A 26,942-nucleotide genomic window follows, 5' to 3' on the forward strand; every position below is an offset into this window, starting at 1 on the left:
CGATCCACTTTCTGGGGTATTTATGTGTCACTACTAGAACTAACCCTGGGAGTGTTAGCCAGCTCCACCACTCACAAACCTTGACGGCGGATGTGGAACATCCTTTCCGCTGCAGTCGTCACGAGCACGTAATCTTTTTGGGTGAAGGCAACTGGTCAATAAATTCATACGTGCTACCTGAAGGCATCAATGTTGCCGGATTCGAGACCCCCGTTATGTAATGTACCAGAATAAAGGGGTTTTACCAAGGGGCGCGATTTCTTATTGATCATATCTTAAGAGGCCAACAAAGAAAGATACCAAGGACAACGCAGGGTAAATTGCTTGTACTTACTAATTGAAATAAGGAAATGATAAATTAGTGGATGAAAAAACAACTTGCTGTAGGTGGGAAATGATCCCAGGTCTTCGATTATGCGTGCGATGCTCTACTATTCGATTAGCTTTTCACCGTGCACATTGAAGCACACAGGAAGATTAAGATTGCCGTTGCTTGCGTGTCAAGTGCTGAGCGATGGGAAAATGAAGATGTTATGATGCAGAGGTGTATTAGTGTTTATTGTCTTGCTTACTTGGCAGGAGATATTGTGGTTCCGCATACTAATGAACGACAGCACACATTGTCTCACAAAGAGAGTACTACTGGTATAGTCCACTGGGGAAAAAGTAATGATACGCACAGCCCGCTTTTGTAAATGGAGTAACGGTGTTAGGTAAGTTGTATATGTTTGACCCCACAATTCGCAACATTAACTAAGGTGGCAGTGAAATACGCTAAAATACAAAGATTGTAGCAAAGTCAATTCAAAGTATTGTGCATTCAAAGTATTGTGCACGTATGAGAGTGTAACATCTGAAGGACAACTGTTTACAAACGGCGTGGATTTGGTCTTTCGGATGAAGATTGCTATCAAATAGAATTCCCAGATATTTAATGCTGTGAATGCGTTCGTTTGTTCAATTGTTAGTGACATATTTATTAAAGCGCAATCAAGGTTTTTCATTCGTGAATGGAAAATAATGTATTTAGTCTTCTTAACATTTAATAACAGTTGATTGTCACGAAACCACCTTGAAACAACTAGCAGTTTGTTGGACACAGTGTGTTGCAGAGATTCAAGTGTACACCCTGTAAATAATATCGCATACATTAAATTATTAACCCTTGTGGCACACCGCATGCGACGTTTCTTGATGCGAATGGAAACCCATTGATTGTACCTTTTGCTTCCGTGATTTCAGATAATTAGAAAAGAAGTCGCGAGAGCCACCAACAATACCGTACCACTTGAATTTTTATGACAATGCCGAGTGACAGATGGTATCAAATGCCTTCTTTATATCGACGGAAATTCCGATAACAATCATTTGATGGTTAAGAGCAGAATTAATGGGATAGAGTGCTCTGAAGAACAATGAGTTGTTTGTGGCAAGTCTTCTGTGCCACCACGATTGCGAGACGGTAGAGCATGTAACCCTCTCTCACTGAGTGTGGGGGAAAACCAGCCCTTGAGGAAGTGGGCAGGATCCCCCCACTCACTGAGACTCTGTTGTTGTGGTTGTCTCTCCTGCCTCTTCCTCCAGGGCTGGTGTACGAGGAGACCACTAGCTTTGTGCCGCCTGCTGCCAACTCTGATCTGTAACACCTGGAGGCTTCGTGGAAGCAAGCGTCCTCTGGAGGGGGCTCTCCTTGTCTCTTCTACCCTCAGTGAAATAGAAGCCACTTTCTGTGCACAGCTTTTTTTCTTGCTGTCAGGCCCGCAAGACCTGGCTGCTTCACATTGCTCTGAAAGCTTGCTACCCACTTTTCTACCCACTTACAAGTGCCCCAGTTTGTGCTTTGAAATCCTCAAAGCATTGCAGTGGGTGGTAAGCAGATTCAAAGTGCCTTTCGAAACCGTCCATTTCTTGTTTTCGCACCCGCTGCTCGCTGAAATACTTGGAACAAGCCACATGCTGCCACATGGGGATGTGACTGCTTGCAGCACCACTCGGGTCTTACTGCACGAGTTCAGAACCCACTGTGGCGTGTTCGCCACTTATTGTTGGTCTTTTTAGCCAACTGGCACAATCCACCACACCGCAAGACAAATTTTTATTGAATTAAGTCTGATAAATTAGTGGATGAAAAAACAACTTGCTGTAGGTGGGAAACGATCCCAGGTCTTCGATTATGCGTGCGATGCTCTACTATTCGATTAGCTTTTCACCGTGCACATTGAAGCACACAGGAAGATTAAGATTGCCGTTGCTTGCGTGTCAAGTGCTGAGCGATGGGAAAATGAAGATGTTATGATGCAGAGGTGTATTAGTGTTTATTGTCTTGCTTACTTGGCAGGAGATATTGTGGTTCCGCATAGTAATGAATGACAGCACACATTGTCTCGCAAAGAGAGTACTACTGGTACAGACCACTAAGGAAAAAGTAATGATGCGCACAGCCCGCTTTTGTAAATGGAGTAACGGTGTTAGGTAAGTTGCATATGTTTGACCCCACAATTCGCAACATTAACTAAGGTGGCAGTGAAATACGCTAAAATACAAAGATTGTAGCAAAGGACATGTGCAAATCAGTAATATCACACATTACTGATTTGCAGGAACCATATTTCTTACAGATCACTTTCGGGAATATAACTTTCAGGAATATAACTTTCGGTTAGGTATGATTTGTTAAATCAGTGATGAAACACCTGTTGCTCCTGTGAGGCATTGCAGAAAAGTGGAAGCGTCCCTAAAAGTCATTGACTCGCAGGAGTTGTAAAACATGCGTTTTGGTCATTCCATTATGTTTACTGTCTGCAGTATTTTCAGAACATTACGTGTAATTTATTTCCTTAATGTATTGCAGCCTTTGTGTTTGTTTTTATGAGTGCTGTTTGAATATTGTGCAAAGCAGAGAAAGTGGGTATTGCATCTGATTGTCATAGAAGACCATCTCACATGCCTCCGATTTTAAAAATTTTGCTCCATGATGTAGATACACTTCTGTTTAGCATTTCAACATAATTCATTAAGGTAGGTCACCACCTTCGAGAACGAATTTTACAATTGTAGTCCAACAGTTGCAATTATATTTTTGGCTTGTAAAGCTTAGGTAGTTTGTGACTTCAAAATGATCAAATTGCTAAAAATGTAAAGAAATATATATATAAATCAAATTGTACCAAAATATACATGTTGTGCCAACAGTCATAGCTACAAAATGGTAGGTGTGATTCAAACGCAACTTGCCAGGTGCATAATGAGGACAATAACCTGTGCATCTAACCACCACAATCACGACATCTCTAAGCTGAGGTGCGTTATCATAAAAATACTGATAAAGTTGATATCTGGCAGGTTTGATTTTCACACAATTGACCATAGTATAAAAAATTACTACTCGTTTTCAGTCACCCTGCTTTAATGCACAGTTCCACATATAAAGAAATAGCACACAAAATTTTAGCGAGAAAATTTTTTAGAAGGAAAGTTATCACTGTTTGCATAACTGTAGGATGCAAAAAATCACGTTTTGAGAAATATGGCTTTAAAGATTTGAACCGAATGTCCGTGTAATAAAAAAAAAAACATTCAATATGTCTAAAATCCACCAGTCTCATAGCTTTGGCCCTCTTTGGAAGCAGCACAATCTCCTTTTGAGCCAGCTGAAGCACGAATTTTTCTTTTATTTATTACATTTATTTATTACATACCTGCATCGCCCATGCGAGCATTACAGCAGGGGGGATTACATTTTAAAGGAAGAAACAAGTAATCACACACAAAGAGCGCAATAAAACGCATCATTGTTTTCATTAACAATGTCAGACGAAAGAGTATTCCATTTTCTTATAGACCGAACAAAAAAAGAATACAGAGACGTCACCGCTGAAAGGAAACTCACGGACTTTCAGCGCGTCTTGCGTCTCCAGCTGACTCACATGCAGCCTTTCTCACATGGCAACAGTCACTGGTCAAGCATCGCGTAGCGGCCAAGTTCGGTGCATGCCTGCTTAGTACGCTCCTGTTTCTGTCATTGCACTGAGCATCATACAGCCTGAACGAAAGAATAAGCAGGCTTACATATGCACCTTTCAGAATCCTCTGCCAAACCATCCTGTTGGAATACTCGTTAGCATTTTGAATTTTGCCGTGCAGGCACTTCTTTAAAAGTTCATCAGAACAAGGATCACTGTACATGGCTTTCACCTCATTGAGGATTTCGGTGGGAAGTTCTCCTTGAGTGCTTTTGCTCAGTTGAATCAACTATCAATTCCCTGAGGGCAGAGGCCATGCTCCATGGAGCTACAATGAAGTAGGCTTGCGAGTGCGGCTTTCTTCAATGCTGTGAGATTTCCAACATTAGCCCTGATGGCAATTCCGTAGTAAATATTCAGCAGATCAATCAGGACATCTGTCAGTTTTCCTTTGCCTCCAAGACCGCGCTCTGTCTTCTTTAGCTTCCTTAGGCAGCAGTTGACATGTTTTTGCACATGTCCTATACATTCAAGCTCTTGACGCTGTCTTTACCATAAATATCTTTCACTGCAGCATGACTTTTGGAATCGCCATCACCATAAAACTGCACGTACTTGAGTTCCCACGTTGTTTCTGACCTCTCAAACATGTGACATAAGCCGACTGCTTCCATGGCACACGGTTGGCGGGACAGTTTGTACGACCGGCTTTCCACTTGAGGCTCGCAGTACTCAGCTTGCATCTCAATTCATAAGCTCTACACTTGCTGGAGAGCCCTTCTACGTCGCTGACTTTGCCAGTATCGACAGAAATCAATGACACCCACCCATTTGGTGATGAATGTCCGCACTTCTGCCAGGTGCCGTCCCGACGCGCCACACTCGTTACTCTCGACGAGATTACACACTTCAGAAGCAGCATTAGCCATAGATTTTGTGGCAACCATTTGAGCAGTTTGAGAAAGCTTTGAGGACGTTTTCTCGTATGCAGAATGTCTAGGAAGTGGCAGCATGTTGGTGACTTTGCAGAATGTGACGGCACCTTTGTGTCCTTTGCCAAGTTGTCACATAGCAAAGACGAAGCGGACATTGTTTTCCACTGTGCGGTAAGTCATTTTTGAAGACTGGAATGCACATTCAAAGCCACACAAACCACACAGGACACCATACGTAAAGGAAACACCACAGCGGGTGCATTCGTTGAGATTTAGTGAAGTGCTCGTGCATTCCGGACAGTTCAAAGATAAGATAACGGAGGCAAGGATTTCAAAATTAATGATCCTGTTACCTTCAAGGGGGGAATCTTGCAGTGGGATGTCACTGTCCCACTCCACATTGCCCAGATTTCAGGCACTCACCAAAAGAGTAGCGACCACGTGCTCCACGGCGGGTCCACGTGTTGATTCCCTAAAAACTTGCGTTGATGCTTCCTTTTTGTCCTGTGCTTTGCCATATTTCATGGAGTACTATAACTTTCTCCTTGAAAGGCTAGAAATAAATATGCAAGCTCGAAATGGCATACGAAAAACCACAGATGGCACAGACAACCCAGACGCAAACGCAACCCAACGCAAACAATAGAGTTCCGCATGGCAGTGGAAATTTTTTAATAAATCGAAATCGTCATGTCCCACAAAATATTTTCGAAAGCTTTAGAACATACTCAAACAGATTGGCATTATGTAATATATATGTGAAGAGACATTTATAACGAGATGGCAGATGTGAAATCAGTTTCAGTAGTGGATACGTCTAGGAGGGGTTGGAAAAATGGTCATAACTTTTGAACAGCTTACGATAACAACATAATTCTTTTTGTTGAATATTCTTGAATAGACAGGCAGCCTGAAAAATGCTAAATAAAAAAAAATCATTTTCCTTCTTCTTTTTCAAAAAATGCATTTTTGAAGGTGCTGACCTACATTAAAACTGTGTTTTTCTTGTTTCTTGACACTGAAGAAAAAATTATCGAATAAGGAAGGCCTTGCCCCTACATTTAGGGAATAGTTGCGAAAGGAACCCCCATGCATTGGTCACAAAGCAAGTTTTGCAGTTGGAGAAACAAGCATCGTGGTCAAGGACCACTGAGCTCACTCTTTTGTTTCTAAGGAATCCGTGTGGCATTATTCTTTTTATTTTTGTGGGACTTAAAGCACCACTACTTTGTAATCGCTGCCTGCCCTCATGGCCATCATTGCTCTCCAAAAGGACAGGCCGGTGCATAAAACCTCCAGCGCCACTACCGAAGGGCCGCAAAAGACTTTCTGCCACATGGTCATAAACGAGACAAGTGCTTTCTCAAATGCATCTCAATGCTAGTCCATCACCACTGATGTTTTGCCGACAAAAGTAGCAGCGCAGCAATCGTCATCAACGTTCTATGAGTGTGCTGGCAGAGCATTGCAATCCTCTGATTTCGTGCACTGACGTAAGTGTATCTCTGAGCCCAGCAACGAGTGTTGGCATGTGCAGAAAATGCCATTATAAGCAGAATCATCATGGAGAGCATATTTTATAACAGTCAGCTTGATTTCCTTATTATACCGAGTGGCTGATCCTAGTGGCGATGATGGAATGAGCCAGGGAGCAAAAAGAATGGGAAAGCAAAATTTGTCTTTATAACACGTAGTCCGATGATTTGGGCAAATTTCTCAACTATGCATGTGCAGCGTTAGCTGAAGAACTCGTGACCCGCAAGTCCCAAGTGTTTCAATCCGATACACGACCGGAAGTGACCTGTTCTTGGACTTTCATGTGACGTAGTGTACAGTACGATTCGAGCAGTTTTGCTCAACCAGCCAATCAGTCCACACTAAAAGCAATATTTCCAAAAGTGACTGTCCAAGGATACCATATTTAGACGAATTTGGTGCGCACCTTCTTTGCAAGTAAATGGGTCTGAAAATTCCCTGCACGTTACATTTGGATCTGAAAGCAAACCATGTTCGTGGCGTTGGCAGCAGCCTAACGTCAGAGTCCATATCTGTGAACACTTCTTTAGTTTCTGAACTCCTCCGAGGGGAGCTTCAAGCCTTTCGGCAGCAGATGGCTCGCCACTGCAGTGCTGTGCCAAGCATGCGAGCTTCGTCTGCTGTAGCCTGGTACAGTCATTGTTGTTGGTTGCGGAGCTTGAGCATTTACGTGAGGCTCGCTGATTGAAGGAAGCATCTGGCTCCATGACTTTTTGTTCTGCTAGGCACGAGAGAACCTATCCGAGAGGCTAGGTCTTGCGTCTCGTTCAAGCCCGATAAAAGCAGTGTATCCCATAAGCATCCTGCTTTTTAATGAAATAAAAGAGATCTTTGATGCTCTGCGTATTAACCGTTTGCTGCAGATAAACGCATCATCCTTCCACGACATAAGAGAGCTGAAACGGGACCTTTGTAGTCACGTAGTCATACGCAGCTATCATTAATTGCCGCATAATCGGCTGTGCACCAATAGCGTTACATCATCGCTATCCACGGGTAGAATGGCTTCAGTGCATTTAGTTCAGAGCTGCAAGCTCGCATATTTTTATGTGCTTCCGTTTGCAAAGCAAATATGCTCGGCGAACAAGCATTTTGCCAATTTACATGCACGGTTATAAACACTTATTTTCTGTTTAAAACCCGTCATTGAGCTAAAGGGAGGAATGCTCTCTCACAGGAGGCCCAACTGTTGCCCCGTTCAGGCGACAGCTGGCTATTCCCAAGCACTGGAGTTGTGCTTTTTATTGTCAAAATTCAAAGGCTGGTACACTTGCCTGTCTTAAAGTACTGTAAAAGTTGACCCCACGTCTTGAATGTGCAGCAGATCTTTTAAATGTCACGTAGATACACTACATGTACCAGCTACACGCCTTGTATCTAACTCTTAGTTCAACAGTATTCCAACCTTCACGTTAAAAACAAAGTGTCCGACCTTTACCATTTGCACACAAGTTAAGGAGCACTCAGAATTGGAAATATGTCACCTTTATTAAAACAAAGCACTCATCACTACCACACAACAGTCAATGGCTCTTGCCAAGTAAATTGTTAAAGTTTGGCCTTTTCACGCCCTCGCTACACTTTAAGCGCATGGTCATTTTTCTGGTGTTTGATTTGTGTGAAAAGTGCATGCATGTTACAAAACAGAAACTATCCTGAATTCGCCAACCTCGAATTCCAGGCAAGCCGGAGCACAGCACTAGTTTTGACCCGGTCTTTTTTTTGTCTGAAGCAAACATTTAAAGGAAGGGTTGACTCTTGCAGACGGGCCGCAATGTGATTCTACTACTTGCCCATGCACAAATTTGCGTTATCGTAGCGACCTTTGACCTATTTGGTGAGAGCAAAAGCAAATTGGAACGTTTGGAAACAAACAAGGAACTGTGCATCTTCATTATGCATACCCATGACCCACACTACTTTCAATGACCTCGCCACTTGCAACATGTCTGACATGACTTTGGTTATGTCACCTTCTTGAAACTGTACATAAAAACCTTGCACGATTTCCTCCAAACCATTCTCCAATGCAAGAAATGGCTCTTTGCAACTTTGAAAGTACCAACACAGGGCTGATCGCTGGGGGAATTATGTCCTGTTGTGCATAATTATGCCCCAAATTATGCCGTGTACCTGCTGGTTGAAACAGCCATGAAACACGACTGCATTGTGTCATGTAGTTCTATAACATGATTTAGAATATGGCACCAGGAGTAAGGTTTATCTCAGGAGGCGAAAAAAGGGGGCCTAAAAACAAACGTGTGCCTGCGATATCAGCACTCGGTGACTCACATGTTGCAGGTACTCGTGTCTCCATGATTGCAGAACTTGGATTGGAGGATGCAAAGGGCCTCGACAGCTGGCAATGTGCAAGCGGACAGTGACGAGGCACACACAGTGAGAAAATGAAATTGGCTACCAGCACAAGACGCAGTGTAAACAACTGCAGCTAGCGTTCACATGCTAGAAGAACAGTACTTGGCACAAAGCTCGACTACAGTGTCCTCACAGTCCCTCGGAATAGGTCATGCCAGGCTCGAGAGGAGGAGTTGTGAAACTAAAAAAATATTTGAAACCGTTGGTCAGAGCCATCAGGTGCAGCATCAGTGCCGTCACAAAATGGCGACAGAGCATGATTTTGTGAAAGTTGCTTTTCGGTTCAATTTGTGCTCGACTAAGATCTTCAGTGGTGTCTTCAACCAAATAACTTTCAGAGATATGATCACTTTCGCGAAACTTTACGTGACTCGGCACCAGATGCGTTGGTGTTTCTGCTGCTGTGCCCAGCTCGCTAACTGTGCACAGTGCAAGGAATGCTGTCGGATGCATCTTAGGCAAGTTTGATAGAGAGCCTCGCAAAAGTTGTTGTTGCATCTCTTAAGTGATTGTCGAGAATGGCACCCTTGTGTGCTTATCTGTGGCTGGTGAAGTGCAAATGACGACAACAATGTGCAGCTTTCATTCTGAAAGCTCATTGATAAAGAGATAAGAATTCCATCTGTAAAGGTAAATTTCTTGTTTCCTCCGATGGTGAGCAAGAGGCCATGCTATATTTTTTTTTATGAATTGGCAATGTGTTACATTCAGGTGCACGGGTAAATATGGTACATCCCCAAGGTGCACTGAATGTTGTTCTTTTGTGGGTGAATCGTCACGCACAGGGTGGGCTCACTGTAGGCTCTGTTGGAGCAGCTTTTTCAACTGCTGCATCAGAGTATCATCACACACGCCCAATCTACAAATGTTCTTGCATTTATTTATAGGAAGCTTTCATTGAGGTAGAATGATACTCTAAATGCATCGATTTCTCTGGGAACTTCAAGGGGATTGCAATTAGTGCTTCATTATTTGTTAGACTTGTTATGAGAAGCTTTGACTAAGTCTCAAATTGTTCACCTAAAGCAAAAATATGCAGGAAATAAAAGGAATGTCAGAGGCTGTGCAACATGCACATAAAAGCTGGATAAAGTACTTACTTTGCAAAGGCAGATGATGTGCAAGCCGTGTGCAGTGAATAGGGAAAATTATCTACATTTGTTGCCGGGCATCCCGAGTATGCTTGTAGCGCACATGGACAGACACAAGTTCCTTCGTTTCTTCTTCAAGCATATTTGGACAGAGCACTGTACAATTGATAATAGATGAAGGTAAATTTGCAATAAGCTAAAAATTGTATTAGAGTAGAAGAGAAATCAACAAAAAGACAACAGTGACACTTCTCCATGGAATTGAGCTGCACCAAGAAAAAGTGAGGGTTGTTGGAGCCATGGTACATACAAAACACTAGAAACAGCTTAAACCATTCCAAAGGAAACCTGCTGTCAGTTCATATTCATGGTTTAAGCACTACCAAAAAAAGTAATGAACCATCTCGGACCCTGCCCAGCCTACCACCTTTACGTAGCCATGAAAAATCCAACACCCCCTACCCTCCCTCTCCCCCCTAGCCATACACTCAGAAGACATGGACCATTCGAAGAAGCCAAAATTCTTACAACCGAAACCAACCAACAAAAACGGCAGTTTAAACCGTTCAAAAGAAAACCTGCTGTCAGGTTATATTCACGATAAACACAGAACCATCTCGGACCATGCCTGACCTACCACCCTCAAGTAGCTAAGAAGAATTCTAACATCTCCTCCCTTACCAGACCTTGAAAGCTTAAAGGTCTTGACATGTCTGTTGTCATCCCCTCTAAAGAAGGAGCAGAGTTGGTTCCGAAGTGTCGGGAAAATAAACCTCATTTTTTGTTTGGAGCCACTTGAAAGTCATAGCATCCGACTAAACATTTTTTTCTGACAATAAGCAATTTTGAGTCAACTGCTGCAACGATATCCTACGAGATGTTCCATCCACCATATTTCTGTTGTGCTCCACTATATACCAGTGTACAAGCCAGCACAAACTTTTGTGTAACTTTGCCTTTGTTCCCTCAATAGTTTTGACTTGTATGGCAATTAAAATTTTGAAATATTGGTTGCATTTCTTCTAGAATGCACATTATTGTACCACTCGCTAGAAAAAGAAAATAATTTTTTTAGGAAGACATTCTGTTTTTTTAGTTTCTTGGTGGTCAAAAGCAAAAGAAAAAGAATTTTTGTGAACTGAAATCAAAAGGCAATCTGTCATACTTTCTTTTTTTTTTTCAGAATAATAGGCATCGAAGATGATTGTGCAGTTTTTTATGCCATGGGATATTTCTCTGTCAAGCTCTAAATCAAAGTGGTATTTATAGAGCCAAAAGATGTATGGGCAGTACATATTGAGTACGACTTTGTATCACAAAGAAACACCAATGTTTTCTTTTCAAAGAAAACAAGAATCAGTGGGAACTATCGAGGTCGAGTAATTTGTCTGCAGTCATACTTCATTTTCACATAATCTTTCTTCCTCCCATTGTCCCTGCCTTGGTGCTTTATTATAGTGATGACATCGGTCAAATCGCACAGCATTATGTGGTGCTCTGCTATTTGGGCTTTGACTTTTCGAGCTTCCCTCTCTACATATGCTTTTGTTTAGTGCACTCGAGACGCACAAGTTGGTGTACTACTGCAAATATGCACTGGCCTTTTTGTTTCAAACGTCATGTCGCCTTGTATTTTCATTTCCTCTCACATGGGGAGTTTGTATCAAGAATAAATGTCTGAGTGCAACTTCATTTTTTGAATGCATCAGTCACAGTGGCAGGCGTATAGCCTGTGATGAGAGAGGGTCACCTCGTCAATGGCAGTGCAACGTGTTTTTCCAGAGTTAGTGTGCCCCTCTGAATCTTAAAAAAGCCTTTGGCACAATTGTTTGCTGTAGCAGCACACAGGACACAACACAGAGGTAACAAGTGCTGTCTGTATTGGAAAATGTCATGCAGGCAAAGATTTAGGTCTGTTAGGTTGCATCAGGCCTTTGTGCTTCCTGTGTGCTGCTACCAACTTCCAATGCTTGTCATTCTATGTTTCCATGTCGTCTGGCCAGTTCGAGACAGGAGGCAAAATGTAATAAATTGTTAAAGGCAGACTATGTGTGACATTTGTTGTTGCAAACATTCAAATTCTCTGCACATTCAACTTCAGCAATGCAAGGGGAACAAACTTCAGTTTCACTGCATTCCACTGCAATCAATTAATGCACACAGGAAACATGGCAGCAAATGCATATCGCTCGAAAAAGATGACAGCAATGAAGGAGGACACGAGCACGAACTTTCAACAATTTCTTTTTCAATCAAATCAAACATTTTTTTTTTTTTTCAAAGTATGATGCAACAAGAAGGATATGTAGAAGGGGGTCTTAAGGTTACCAGACCATACCGGGACCCTCTGTACATGAATATTGGATGCAAATTACAAAATTAGGAGAGAAATATAGAATTGACCAAACCAATAGAAGAAATTGGCACATAAGTTAATTACATTGACAAAGCACATTAATAACCAAAGTTTATATATACATACATCTGATTTGTGACAGCATAAATATTTCATAAAGAAATACAAACTCACACTAACACTGAAAATATGCAAGGAAAGTTAACATGAACAGTAAAAATCCATCAGTTTCATGTAAAATAATTACAAAGCTAAGTTACAAAAGAAAAAAACAAAACAGAATTTGTACAATAAAGAATTCATAATTGTTTATTTAAAAGATGGGCTATAAGAGTATTTTTAAATGCAGTAAGGGATGATGTTTTGATGGGATAGGAAAGTGAATTCCACATTTCTCTAGCGCAGAATGACGCTGTCATCTTGCTGTAATTAGTAAGAGCTTTAGGCAGCCAGAAATTATTTTTCTGAGCAGAATGAGTACGGTTAATATTCTTCAAGGATTACAAAGGAATAAAATAGTGTGTGAGATCTTGGTTAATCAACCTGAAAAGCACGGTAATTTAGTTGATTGCGAATAAATCCGTAGTCAACAATTTATTCTCCATGTGTGTGATATTAATAAAGTCAACTCTTGTTACAACGGACCCTGATAATCCGGCAAAAAACGTCTGTTTTATCTGAAGTCCGTAATATCCGAAACACCTCACTTCCAACATTTTCGTCGCAATGTCTAGCAACTTTATTGCAAAGAGTGAGTGACAAACGTCCAAAGTGAAAAGCAAACAAAAGTTGCAATTTCGCCCGAAAGGCGAAGCATCGATTGCAATAGCAAATTAAGCGAGATAAGGGCAGCAGCAGCAGTAGCGAACAAATTGACCGTCGTGCTCTCTCTTGCTTCATCATCAATCAGCCTTGTTATGCCCACTGCAGGGCAAAGGCCTCTCCCATACTTCTCCAACTACCCCGGTCATGTACTAATTGTGGCCATGTTGTTCCTGCAAACGTCTTAATGTCATCCGCCCACCTAACTTTCTGCTGCCCCCTGCCACGCTTCCCTTGGAATCCAGTCCGTAACCCTTAATGACCATCGGTTATCTTCCCTCCTCGTTACAAGTCCTGCCCATTTCTTTTTCTTGATTTCAACTAAGATGTCATTTACTTGTGTTTGTTCCCTCACCCAATCTGCTCTTTTCTTATCCCTTAACGTTACCCCCATCATTCTTCTTTCCATAGCATGTGGCGTCGTCCTCAATTTAAGTAGAACCCTTTTCCTAAGCCTCCAGGTTTCTCTTTCGTACGTAAGACACAGCTGTTATACACTTTTCTCTTGAGCGACAATGGCAACCTGCTGTTCATGATCTGAGAATGCCTGCAAAATGCACCCCAGCCCATTCTGATTCTTCTGATTATTTCTGTCTCATGATCCGGATCTGCAGTCACTACCTGTCCTAAGTAGATGTATTCCCTTACCACTTCCAGTGCCTCACTACCTATCGTAAACTGCTGTTCTCTTCCGAGACTTAAACATTACTTTAGTTTTCTGCAGATTAATATTTAGAACCACCCTTCGGCTTTGCCTCTCCAGGTCAGTGAGCATGCATTGCAGTTGGTCCCCTGAGTTACTAAGCAAGGCAATATCAGCGACTTGCAAGTTACTAAGGTATTCTTCATTAACCCTTATCCCCAATTCTTCCCAATCCAGGTCTCTGAATACCTCCTGTAAACATGCTGTGAATAGCATTGGAGAGATTGTATCTCCCTGCCTGACGCCTTTATTGGGATTTTGTTGCTTTCATTGTGGAGGACTGCGGTGGCTGTGGAGCCGCTATAGATATCTTTCAGTATTTTTACATACAGTTCGTCTACCCCCCGATTCCGTAATGCCTCCATGACTGCTGAGGTTTCGACTGAACCAAACGCTTTCTCGTAATCAATGAAAGCTATATATAAGGGTTGGTTATATTCCGCACATTTCTCTATCACCTGATTGGCAGTGTGAATATGGTCTATTGTTGAGTAGCCTTTATGAAATCCTGCCTGGTCCTTTGGTTGACAGAAGTCTAAGGTGTTCCTGATTCTATTTGCGATTACCTTAGTAAATACTTTGTAGGCAACGGACAGTAATCTGATCAGTCTATAATTTTTACAATCTTTGGCGTCCCCTTTCTTACGGATTAGGATTATGTTAGCATTCTACCAGGATTCGGGTGCGCTCGAGGTCATGAGGCATTGCGTATTGACACGTGTACTTAACTTTATCGGGCGACCACATTTTCGCCGCCTAACAAGTGTTATCGCACAGCGCAGGACGCGCCTGTATGTAAAAGGACTTTCTGGAATGTTATCGATGGTTCCGTCCACTGTCTTTCAACGCAACTTGTGTGATCTGATTGCATCTATGCGCGACGCAAATAGTGTAGAACTTGGTGGAAGACACGCGGGTCCCAGCGGTTAATCTGGAACATTCAACGACCGATCTATAAAAACCGACGCGCTTGACACGCTGATCAGATTTTTCGACGATCGCCGACTGTGTTCGCCGCTTTCGTTGTGCTACAAGTGTAGCCTGTTTTGTGGGCACAGGTTCGCCCAATAAAATCTAGTTTTGCCTTTCACAGTATTGCTACTGTGTTCTTAACGTCACCACCGCCGATTGGGTGGTCAGTTTTTCTAGAACAATCTGCCCACCATCCTTCAGTGAATCTGCTGTTACCTGATCCTCCTCAGCTGCCTTCCCCCTTTGCATAGCTCCCAAGGCTTTCTTTACTTCTTCCGGCGTTACTTGTGGGATTTCGAATTCGTCTAGACTATTCTCTCTTCCATTATCGTCGTGGGTGCCACTGGTACTGTATGAATCTCTATAGAACTCCTCAGCCACTTGAACTATCTCATCGATATTAGTAATGATATTGCCGGCTTTGTCTCTTAACGCATACATCTGATTCTTGCCTATTCCTAGTTTCTTCTTCATTGCTTTTAGGCTTCCTCCGTTCCTGAGAGCATGTTCAATTCTATCCATATTATACTTCCTTATGTCAGCTGTCTTACGCTTGTTGATTAACTTCGAAAGTTCTGCCAGTTCTATTCTAGCTGTAGGGTTAGAGGCTTTCATACATTGGCGTTTCTTGATCAGATCTTTTGTCTCCTGCGATAACTTACTGGTTTCCTGTTTAACGGCGTTACCACCGACTTCTATTGCACACTCCTTAAGGATGCCCATAAGATTGTCGTTCATTGCTTCAACACTAAGGTCCTCTTCCTGAGTTAAAGCCGAATACCTGTTCTGTAGCTTGATCCGGAATTCCTCTATTTTCCCTCTTACCGCTAACTCATTGATCTTCTTCTTATGTACCAGTTTCTTCAGTTCCCTCCTCAAGTCCAGGCTAATTCGAGTTCTTACCATCCTATGGTCACCTTGCCGAGCACGTCCACATCTTGTATGATGCCAGGGTTAGCGCACAGTATTAGGTCTATTTCATTTATAGTCTCGCCATTCGGGCTCCTCCATGACCACTTTCAGCTATCCTGCTTGCGGAAGAAGGTATTCATTGTCCGCATATTATTCTGTTCTGCAAACTCTACTGATAATTCTCCCCTGCTATTCCTAGAGCCTATGCCATATTGCCCCACTGACTTGTCTCCAGCCTGCTTCTTGCCTACCCTGGCATTGAAGTCGCTCATCAGTATAGTGTATTTTGTTTTTACTTTACCCATCGCCACTTCCACGTCTTCATAGAAGCTTTCGACTTCCTGGTCATCATGACTGGATGTAGGGGCGTAGACCTGTATGACCTTCAATTCGTACTTCTTATTAAGTTTCACAACAGGACCTGCCACCCTCTCGTTAATGCTATAGACCTGTTGTATGGTACCAGCGCCTTGATTCCCTTGTTAATCAGGAATCCGACTCCTAGTTCTCGTCTCTCTGCCAAGCCCCGATAGCACAGGACGTGCCCGCTTTTTAGCACTGTATATGCTTCTCTTGGCCTCCTAACTTCACTGAGTCCTATTATATCCCATTTACTGCCCTCCAATTCCTCCAATAGTACTGTAGACTCGCCTCACTAGATAACGTTCTAGCGTTAAACGTTCCCAGGTTCAGATTCCAATGGCGGCCTGTCCAAATCCAGGGTTTCTTAGCACCCTCTGCTGCGTCGCAGGTCTGACCGCCGCCGTGGTCAGTTGCTTCACAGCTGCTGGGGACTGAGGGCCGGGGTTTGATTATTGTATTCATATACGCCTCGTGCACCGCCTATAGAGGTGCCACTGAGAGCCACCTAGCGGACGCTTCCAAGAGTACACGCGGAAGCAGTAGCAGACGACAGCCCTTTGCAGCAAGGATGGCTGAAGTTCGCGGCTGCGATTTTTCCTTTGTTCGGGTGCCAGGCTGCTGCTTCTGCGGTGACAGCTGTGGGGAAGATGCTGACCTCTGTGCGAGCGGGTATGAACACGATGTTACCGGTGTTTGGGACAACATGGTCCACATACGTGCAAGGTGTGTCCTGCAGACAAACGCCATGAACCCCATTTATATGACGTGGAGCTCATGTTGACTAGGCGATACATTTTGTTGAGTGATGCGATCTCTCGATGGTTTTTTTTATTCTGCCCTTGCCGCAATGCTGCTTCTGTACCTGAATAATAAGCACCCGTCGTCAGTGTAGACTTATATGAAACAAATCCGCACGGTGCAATCTCTGCATATGCCATTGTGATTTTTCTGCCGATGAATACATGTGACATCGCCGAATAACTGCAGTCGAAGTCGCCTCAAGAAGAGTGATTGCCAATTTATTGATGGAAACGCGTACACTAGCCAACGAAGTCACCAAACACACGGGATAATAAAAGCGCGTGTTAGTGATGTACCGCCGACGCAATTCTGCTGCATACGCCGATGAACTAGCCTTCCCGCTGCTGTTTGTGCAATTTCAGATTCCCCAAGGGAGCTGCTTGGAAACGTACAAAGCTAAAGACTAACTAACTTTTCAGTACTTTTTTATATTACTAGAGAGAGGTCCCACATGATATATTTAAAGGCAGAGCAGCGCCAGTCAAAGTAGATGAGCGCTGGCGGCAAGGCCCGGTTTAGTCGTCTGCAGCGTAAGTATAAGAAACAATTCAGTTGAGTACAAAACTCACATGCAAGAAGGGACTACGTTGTGAAACAAACAAATCACTCGGCCTGTTAAGTTTGCTCAGGCAGCATCGAGGTGTGATGACTTCCCAAACGGGACGCGAACTTTTCAGTGAGAAATGGAACAAAAATACCATATGCAGCTGCTATTAGCAATTCTCGCCCTGAAGTACCTATTTTCTAAACACATTTCCAGAAACGCAAACAATATCTAAAATGCCCTCGGGCGAAAAGAATAAAGCTCTTAAAGAAGCACTTCCTTGGTATCATTCCGATAAGACATAGTGTGATTTACACAAACAAGGCAGGGTGAAAACCTCGCAGCTCAAAAGAATCGACAAGAGTTATGCATGGAGCAACTAGCAACAGTTAAACATGTGCAAAGCCACGCATAAAATAGATGTAAAAACATGAAGTGCGCGACAGCTGGTGCGAGGATTTACCGCGCCACATGAAACCAACAATTTCAGTTCTTGGAAACTTTAGTAGCTTTAACATACAACGCAATGCGCTCGTGCAGTCGTGCTGCCTAGCTAGCGCAACGCGGTAAAGAAGCGGAAAACAATATAACCGGCAAACAGCATTCCGAACTTTAGCGAAATGCCTTTAAACCTCATGCTGCACTGGAAACGAATTTCGTTGCTCACGCGTCTAACTATGATCGAGTGAAAAAATAACACCGACGAGACAAAGGAAAGGATGAGAACAAGAAATTTCCCTTCGAAGCAACGATCCATTTTTGCTACCGTTGCTCCCGCTGCTGACGCTTTGCCGGGAATGATTAGAACCGTATCCCCGGCACGTTTTCACCGGTATTTGAGCCCCCCACCCTGCAACAATTCTTCTTCGACATTCCCTGAAGCTTTGGCTACCCCACACGTGCGGATGGTGTTGCCTATCTTGCTCTGAAAACGTGAATAAGACAGAGAAGCACAATCAACGACGCAACAAACTACTGCGCGCACCAGGCTCCTCTCCCGCGTGTTCTGCGCAAGGCCGCCACCAGTGGCGTGCACGGCGCCTATAGGAGGTTGCGGCCAAGTACTGCACCTGTGTGGCCAATCCTACTCTGGTGAGGGAGTGCGTTACCGGTTCTGGTCACCGGGATCAGGCCGCACTCCAGGCCTGTTTTATGCAATTTTATCAACACGCAAATTTTTAAATTTTTTTTTTAGTCCGGTGGAAAATTGCGCGGCACCGGGATTCGAACCACGGCCCTTTTGCACCCGAGGCGAATACTGTACCTCTACGCCACCGCTGCATCGTTTTCTCTCGCTTCAATGCGAACTAAACGTCGATAGCACAGCGCTTACGAAGCTACTGCCACTGGGCGCAATTTGTCCACATCACAAATTGCTTCGAAGATGAGATCTGCGTAGCCGAGCACATAGTTTATATCGTAGCCCAGATAGCCAGATACATCCATTAGCTGCGCATAATATGGTACACCTTGGACATTCAGTACATCCATTTAGATATCCAGATTTATCCAGAAAACTTATGGATGTACTATGGATAATCGCAAATGCATCCAGACCTTATAAGTGGTACGTTGTGGGGATGTCGGGGCTGGACATATGCAACTTCTAATAGCCATCAACAGCATCCTGTAGATATATTTATTACATCTAATAGATATCCACAACATCCAATAGATATTTACATCTAATGGATATTAACATATTAACCACACTTACGTCCATAGGACAACCATTGTACTATGTATGGCTGTATCTGCAACATCTAGTATATATCCACATTGATATCCACGAGATGTGCCTTGTACTATTTTTGGCTGTTTCTTATATTCGTCACGCATGCATGCACTGGGCCTTTTCAATTTGTTGTCCCAGACTGCTTGAGATGCTATTACAGCCAATGATTGTTGGCTTACGCAGCTTCTTGGATCGTCCTGGACTTGTTGGGACAAGAAATCAAAGTGCCACTATTACTAAGCCAAGAAAAACTCAAGTTGTTACTACCAGTATCTTTATTGTGAAACCTCTTATTTGTGTCAACCGGTTGACAAGTATGTAATTAGGTACACATTATTTGCTGTGAAATACAATGGCAGACTGCAGACATTACAGGCAAGCTAAATTGCTGCACATAATGAAAAACTGCCTGTCTCATGAAAATAAAGTGAACTATAAAAGTACAACATAATGCAATTTCTTGGTTTCTGAAAGGCACAATGAGCACTTCATAATGCACAAACCAATACAAAAATATCACATATGCATAACAGCTAAGCATAAACATACGAAAGGATAAACAGTAAATAAATAAGACATTAAAAGCAACACTTAAAAAGGAACACTTCGCTCATAAAAGACGCGAAGTTCTTAGGAGCAACAGCGCAGTCTGCTGCATTAGCTGCATTCTCTCCAGTAAAATAAAACTCAAAGGTCGCATTATGAGGCCATTCTCATGAAAATAAAGAAAGGCAGAATTCACATATGGAAACATCAATGCACTATTCCAATGCACTATCGAAAGTGGTGGCTGAATCGCTGCTTCAGAGGCTTAAGAAAGAATGTACGAAGCTGGCAGATGTTAAGGTAACTGAACGTAGGAAACTCGAAGTCATGCCATGTGTGCATAAAGTGAGCCACAACATCAAAAAGGTTGCTGCCAAGCAGGGAGTAAGTGTATTGTTTTCTGCCCCTTGCAAGCTTTCGGGTTTATGCTCGCACATTTCTCAAGGCAGGGCAAGGAACCACGTTTGCACAATGCAGCACGAAAACCGTTTTATGGCATCTGTCACACAAGTTGTGTATAAGTTCCCTCTCACATGCGAAAGTTTACATAGGCCAAACCAGTCGAATATTAATGACCGCCTGCGGAGCACCACTCCTCCCTGGGGTCCGATAACAGTGCAAACTTGCCTCACCATTGCGATGAATGTGGCTGTTACCCATTTTTCAGCAATGTAATGATTCTTGGCAGGGGCAAGGCAGAGAAGAGTGACAGATCCTGGAAGTGTACTATATCAGTTTATTAGGTGACGACTGCATTAGTACAACCTCGGTGCACTTACTTGAAAAAGAATTTGCTTATTTAGGTAGGTCACGATAGATGTGATAACTTGTCTTTTCATGCTCTGTGATTAGTAATGCTGTTGTTGTGCATGCTCTGCTGGCTTTGCTGGGACAACACTGCTTCTAATAAAGCTCGGTTGATAGTCCAGTCATTGTGGTGTGCACCTCACTTCTTGTCTTTTGCGACTGGTTCTTTCCTTCAGCTGCACTATTTGACTAGTCTTGTATACAGCAAAAGAAAAAAGAAAGAACAGAAACAACGCAGTGAAACATAAAGGAGAGCAGCAGCTGAAGGTCTAAAACGGCAATATATTGATACGCGTACTTGTTTATCTTTATTGGGGGACTGAGTTTAACCGCCTTACAAATGTTATTGCACAGCGCAGGACGCGCCTGCATGTATCGGAAGTTTTTGGAAAGTTATCGATGGTTCTATCCGCTGTCTGTTGTCACCAAACTTCGTGTAATCTGATTTTATTGTGTGACGCAAATGGTGTAGAACTTCCTTGAAAACATGCGGATCCCAGCGATTACTCTGGAACCTTCGATGACTTATAACAGCCGACGTGCTTGACCCGCTGATCAGATTTTCAACAATCGCTGGCTGTGTTCACCGCTATCGCCGTTCTTTGAGTGTATCCTGTTTTTCAAGGCAGAGGTTCACCCAATAAAACGCTAGTTTCGTCATTCCCAGTTTTGCTGCTTTCTTTACCGTCACTACTACGTGACATCTGGTGGAGGTGCCTTACGTTCATGTACCGAACACCCCTGCAAAGCCGTGATCCAAGTCTGAAAGCCGAAGACAACACCAACATCGCCAAGGACCAGCGAGGAAGCAGTAGGCAGCAAGGACTGCGATTGGAATATGGGCCTCTTCCCGAGAAGACCAGTGGAATTAAGCTCAAGTCAGAAACCCCAATGTCTGCCCCAGCGTCCGCAATTCAGCTGCAACAACCTCACCACCCACCAACCTTCCATAGATCGTCTGAAGACCCAGAAACCTGGCTCGAGACATATGAATGAATCGCGACTTTCAACAACTGGGACTCTGATGACAAGCTGTGGCATGTATACTTTGCCTTAAAAGACGCTGCCAGAATGTGGTTCAAGAACCGGGAGTCAATGCTGGCAACATGAGACCTCTTCCGAAGCAGCCTCCTGCGGACATTTGTGAGTGTCATGCGCAAAGAAAGGGCCGAATCTATGCTAGAAACTAGAGTACAACTACCCAACAAGAACATAGCGACTTTTACCGAGGAGATGATGTGCTTGTTCCGCCACGCCGACCCGGATATGCCTGAGGAGAAGAAAATTTGCTTCCTCTTTGCCGGATTGATGCGCCACCAACCCAGCACTGTTGCTGAATTTATTTCTGAAGCAACAACCATCTAGAAAACCCTGGAAAGGCGGAACTGAAAATTTAACCAACACAGGAACTCGTTCGCCGTTAACGTGCCGCAACCACAGCTTGACGAACGACCTCGCGACATCGCTGACTACCTCGCCGCTACTCGGTGGAGTGCTCTACAACCATCCTATTCGCAATCACCAAGCCGTTACCTGTCGCCGCAACGCTCGGGGTGGGTCTGCAAGCCCATATCCGGAAAACTAAAAGCAGCAACCGACGGAGGTACGGTTGCTGTTCGTCGAACTGACGAAGATCCTCCGCCACCGCCAAAGATGCCAAAAAGACGATTTCAACGATATAGCAACGAGACGCCACCATTCTGATGAAGCATAGAAGTAAAGAATACATTGGGAAAACAAGATCTGATGACGCGAAGTTCCAGCCACACATCAATATGACGCAGCCACAATCTGACGCAGAGACCTAATTGCAACGTAACACAGAACTGCCGACCTCGACGTACTTCTCGATGGGCATGCAGTCACCGCCTAAGTGGACAAAGGAGCTGACTACTCCGTGATAAGTGGACCCCCTTGCCACCCAGTTGGAGAAAGTTAAGACTGCATGGGAAGGCCCTCAAATCCGGACAGCTGGAGGACACCTGATAACACCGACTGGAATCTGCACGGCCCGAATTACCGTTAATGACCGCACCTACCCTGCCACCTTCGTTATCCTTCAACAGTGTTCACGAGACGCAATTTTTGCCATGGACTTCCTGAACCAACACGGCGCAGTCATCGACCTGAAGTCGAAGTTGATCATGCTGTCGGAAGATCAAGCGATACCACCGGAAAGCTCTCGTAGTCACCATGCCTTGACTGTGCCCGAAAATCAAGTCAGGATCTTGCCCCGCTCTAGCATTGTCCTTTCCGTCGGCACCGAAACAACCGCAGACGTAGAAGGCATCATCGAGGGTGACTAACATCTACAGCTCGATCATGACATTTGCATTGCAACATGGATCACTCGACTGCACGGACGAAAAACCAAAGTGTTGCTCACAAACTTTAGCCAGGAGTTCAAGCACACCAACAAGGGCACGACGATTGCTTACATCGAGGAAATTCACGAAACCAGCAATACGTGTGTCCTCGGATTCTGCGGCATCTACCTCGACGACCATAGTTCCCAAATCAAACTTTGACATAAATCCAAGTCTCCCCATGAGCAAGCAGCAACAACTCAGAAGTCTTCACCGATGACACAAAGACTGCTTTTCGACGTCAGCGAGGATTCGACAAACACCAGTTGCAAAGCATTGCATAATAACCAAAGAGTGTGCTCAACCACTCTACCAGAGTCCATACCGAGTTTCAACGTGAGAACATGAAGCTATAAGACAAGTCGATAAAATGCTGCGCGATGAAATCATCCAGCCGTCGAAAAGCCCGTCGGCATCTCCTGTAGTAATGGTAAAGAAAAAGGACGGAAGCCTACGTTTCTGCGTCGATTATCGTCGATTGAACAAGATTACAAACAAAGACGTATACCCACTTCCACGGATAGACGACGCATTGGATTGGTTCTGCAATGCTAAATACGCCTCGTCGATGGATCTCAAGACTGGCAAATAGAAGTTGACGAAAGAGATCGCGAAAAGACCGCCTTCATCACGCCTGATGGCCTCTACGAGTTCAAGGTCGTGCCATTCGGTCGATGCTCGATGCCTGCAACATTCCAGCTCGTGATGGACACAGCTTTAGCAGGGTTGAAGTGGCAGTCTGTCTTGTCTACATAGTGAAATATTTAGCGTGCACAATCGACAAGGACACAGTGAAGGGGGGCACACAAGCGCTTACTCACAACTGTTTATTTTCGGAAAGATACAGAACATATATACCCCAGCTGTCAGCGCTGAGCATGTGCAACAAGAGTCGTCAGTAAAACAGAAACAGATTAAAAACAAATTAAAAAGGTTCAAACAGTGTTTAAAAAAGCAAATTCATTTTCAGTGATTTCAACCGGTGGTTGGCTTATGCATTTTTCAGCACACTTTTTGATATGAAACGCTTCTGTGATTTCACATGCTTGTTCTTATCTGAAAAAAAAAAAAAGATTCCAGTGTGAAAAAATACCGCATCACAATGACATAGATTACAGTGGTTTGACAAGTGCGAATAGTTTTCTTTACAGAGAGAACGTTCATGTTCTTTTAGACGGGTGTTTATGCACCGACCAGTTTGTCCTATTTACATGTTGCCATAGGTTAATGGAAGCCGGTACACAACACGTATTCTGCATTTTGTGAATTTTTGATCTTCTTTAAGACTGCCGCTGCATTTTCTTACCCTATTGTCAAACTTATTTGAAATAGCTTGGCACAGTTTTTACACCTTGTTAGGAGCACTGAAAAACACTTCAACGCCATACCAGCTGGCAACATTCTTTAGCCCATGGGAAAAATAATGGACGTTAGGTACAACCCTTCACTGTGTCCTTGTCAATTGTGCGCACTAAATATTTCACTATAAGAATGTTGCCAGCCGGTATGGCGTTGAAGTGGTTTTCAGCACTCCTAACAAGGTGCAAAAACTGCGCCAAGCTACTTCAAACCCCACACGACGATCCAACTGCCGGGCACCTCGGATTCTCCAGGACGCTATCAAGGATACAGGAAAAGTATTACTCGCCGTGCGTGACCGCCGAAGTCGCCCGTTACGTCAAGACATGCCAAGACTGTCAGCGATGCAAGACACCACCGACAAGGCCAGCGGGATTACTACAGCCGATCGGGCCTCCTTGCCAACCATTTCAGCAGATCGGGATGGACTTGTTGGGACCCTTTCCGACCTCAACATCTGGAAATAAGTGGATCGTCGTGGCAACGGACTACCTCACCCGCTTCGCTGAAACGAAAGTTCTGCCAAAGGTAGCGCAGCCGAAGTGGCTAAATTCTTCGACGAGAACAACCTGCTACGACATGGCACTCATGGCATTCCAAAAGTCCTCATCACCGACAGAGAAACGGCCTTTACAGCGGAGCTCACCCGAGCCATTCTGCAATACAGCCAGACAAGGCGCAGAGGGACAACTGCCTACCATCCGCAGACGAATGGTCTTACGGAGCGCCTGAATAAGACCCTCGGCGACATGCTAGCAATGTACGTCGACATCGAGCACAAGACCTGGGATGCCATCCTGCCATACGTAACTTTTGCTTACAACACAGTGGTGCAAGAAACGATACAACTCCCGCCATGCAAGCTGGTTTACGGCAGGAACCCGACAACGACTCTCAAAGCCATGCTGCTACACTTCACCACCAAAGAGCCTTACGTCGCCACCTATCTCCAGAACGCCGAGAAAGTCCTACAGCTCGGTATCAAGAATCAGTAGAAGACGGACAGCTGACACTACAACCTTCGACGATGCTGCGGCGAGTACCAGCCCGGCGACTGTGTTTAGACCGCATTAAGCCGAAGAGGACTTAGCAAGAAGCTTTCACGCTGCTATTTCGGACCCTACATTCAATGCCTTGGCGCACTCCACTATGGGGTCGTGCCAGATGGCATTTCGCTATCACAGCGGTGCAACTCACGACCTGAAATAGTCCTCATTGTGCAACTTAAGCCGTTCTACCCGCGCTAATGAACTTTGGGACTTTGCGTAGCTGACCTTTTGACTTTCTTTTTTTTGGACTGTGTTAATTTGGACTTCGTTTGTTTTCGTTGTTTTGTTTAATAAGTGTCCTTTTGTGTTTCACTCCCTTATGTTTGTAGCATCGGCAAGATGCTCTTTAAGAGGAGGGCATTGACACGTGTACTTGTTTGTCTTTTCTGGGTGACCACTTTTCACCATCTAACAAATGTTATCGCACAGCGCAGGACGCGCCTGCATGTATCAGAAGTTTCTCGAAAGTTATCGATGGTTCTATCCGCTGTCTATTGTCACCGAACCTTGTGTAAACCAATCTCATCGCGCAACACAAATGGTGTAGAACTTTCTTGAAGACACGCAGGTCCCAGCGATTACTCTGGAAGCATCGATAACTTTCGTGAAACTTCCTACACATGCAGGCGCGTTCTGTGCTGTGCGATAACATTTGTTAGGCAGTGAAATGCACTCCCCCGATAAAAATAAACAAGTACACGTGTCAATATCCTATAGGAAAAACAATCTGAAAACCACCAGTACAATTTTATAATTATAATTACAATTATAAATTGTGTAAGAGAAGCAGGCAACCCCCTCCAGCAGAAAGGTGTCAAATTAGCTTCTCCTTAAAGTAAAAAATTCGGAAGACAGCTGCTACAAAAAAAAAATTGTCTTAACATATTGTTCTCTCTCACAAATGAAGACTTGCAAATGGCACAAAGCTGTTACAACTGGGATTATCTTCATATTTGCCTCGTTTTCCTTGAAGTAAGCAAGCATGCAGCCCAGTATGCTCTACCAATTATTTGAGTGGAATAACTATACCGTATTTCCATGCAAGTGAGGCTACAGCCAATTCGTGTGTAGATATTGGATCATAAGGAATGTCAATGTAATTGGAGTTAGTGGTTACCTGGTACCACAGCTCACTTTGTAGGCACTAGTCAACCATGTGCAGTGGCACCATGCTACACCATGCTGCTGAGAGTGCTGAGTCACTCTTAGTACTATCAAATCAGCCCTTTGCTTTTAAACCATCTTAATGCTTTCCATACACTCAGCCTGACACCAGGTAACAGGATTCTACATTTGTCACATTTTTGAAAACATACAGCACTCCTTATATTGCAATCAGTCACCATGAAAGGCCAAAGCATTCAGTCAGCTGATGCTGGAGAGGAGCTGCTACATGTATATCTCCATAGCATTATCTGGTTGGTGCTCATACACTGAGTTCAACATAGCAGCTGTGGTTAATTGCACTGGCCCCCGCTGCAGTGCTACCAAGGAAACATGTTGCAGTGAGTGCTTATCTTAAGGTTGCCACTTCGAAGGGAACATTCTTTTTTTTTCGAGCTGAAGATAGTTAGGTTTAGTCTTGTATATATTCATTACCGTGATTACAAGTTAGACTGCTACCTGTTTCAATAGAGGAAGAAAATTTGTCGGCACTCCTAAAGGCACATGATACGATGCTGTATGGGGCTGGAGGGCGAATCGTCC

The 26,942-nt window shown here is 43.8% G+C and overlaps 1 protein-coding gene across 7 annotated transcripts in view; it reads left to right on the forward strand.

Annotated features, from left to right (window-relative positions):
* p38b (p38b MAP kinase) overlaps positions 1-26,942 on the forward strand; it is a 457,389-nt gene that overhangs the window by 299,810 nt on the left and 130,637 nt on the right. For 3 of the 7 annotated variants that reach the window (XM_050177286.2, XM_050177285.3, XM_072284306.1), the window contains exon 12: positions 1,585-11,945. The exons of the other annotated variants lie outside the window; for them this stretch is intronic. In XM_050177286.2, the coding sequence (XP_050033243.1) occupies positions 1,585-1,643 (59 nt within the window). In that variant the 3' untranslated portion in view covers positions 1,644-11,945. Of the gene's footprint in view, positions 1-1,584; positions 11,946-26,942 lie in introns of those variants that run through there. 7 annotated transcript variants of the gene reach the window in all.

The sequence above is a fragment of the Dermacentor andersoni genome, chromosome 9 (genome assembly GCF_023375885.2).
Source record: "Dermacentor andersoni chromosome 9, qqDerAnde1_hic_scaffold, whole genome shotgun sequence".
NCBI classification, from domain to species: Eukaryota; Metazoa; Arthropoda; class Arachnida; order Ixodida; family Ixodidae; genus Dermacentor; species Dermacentor andersoni.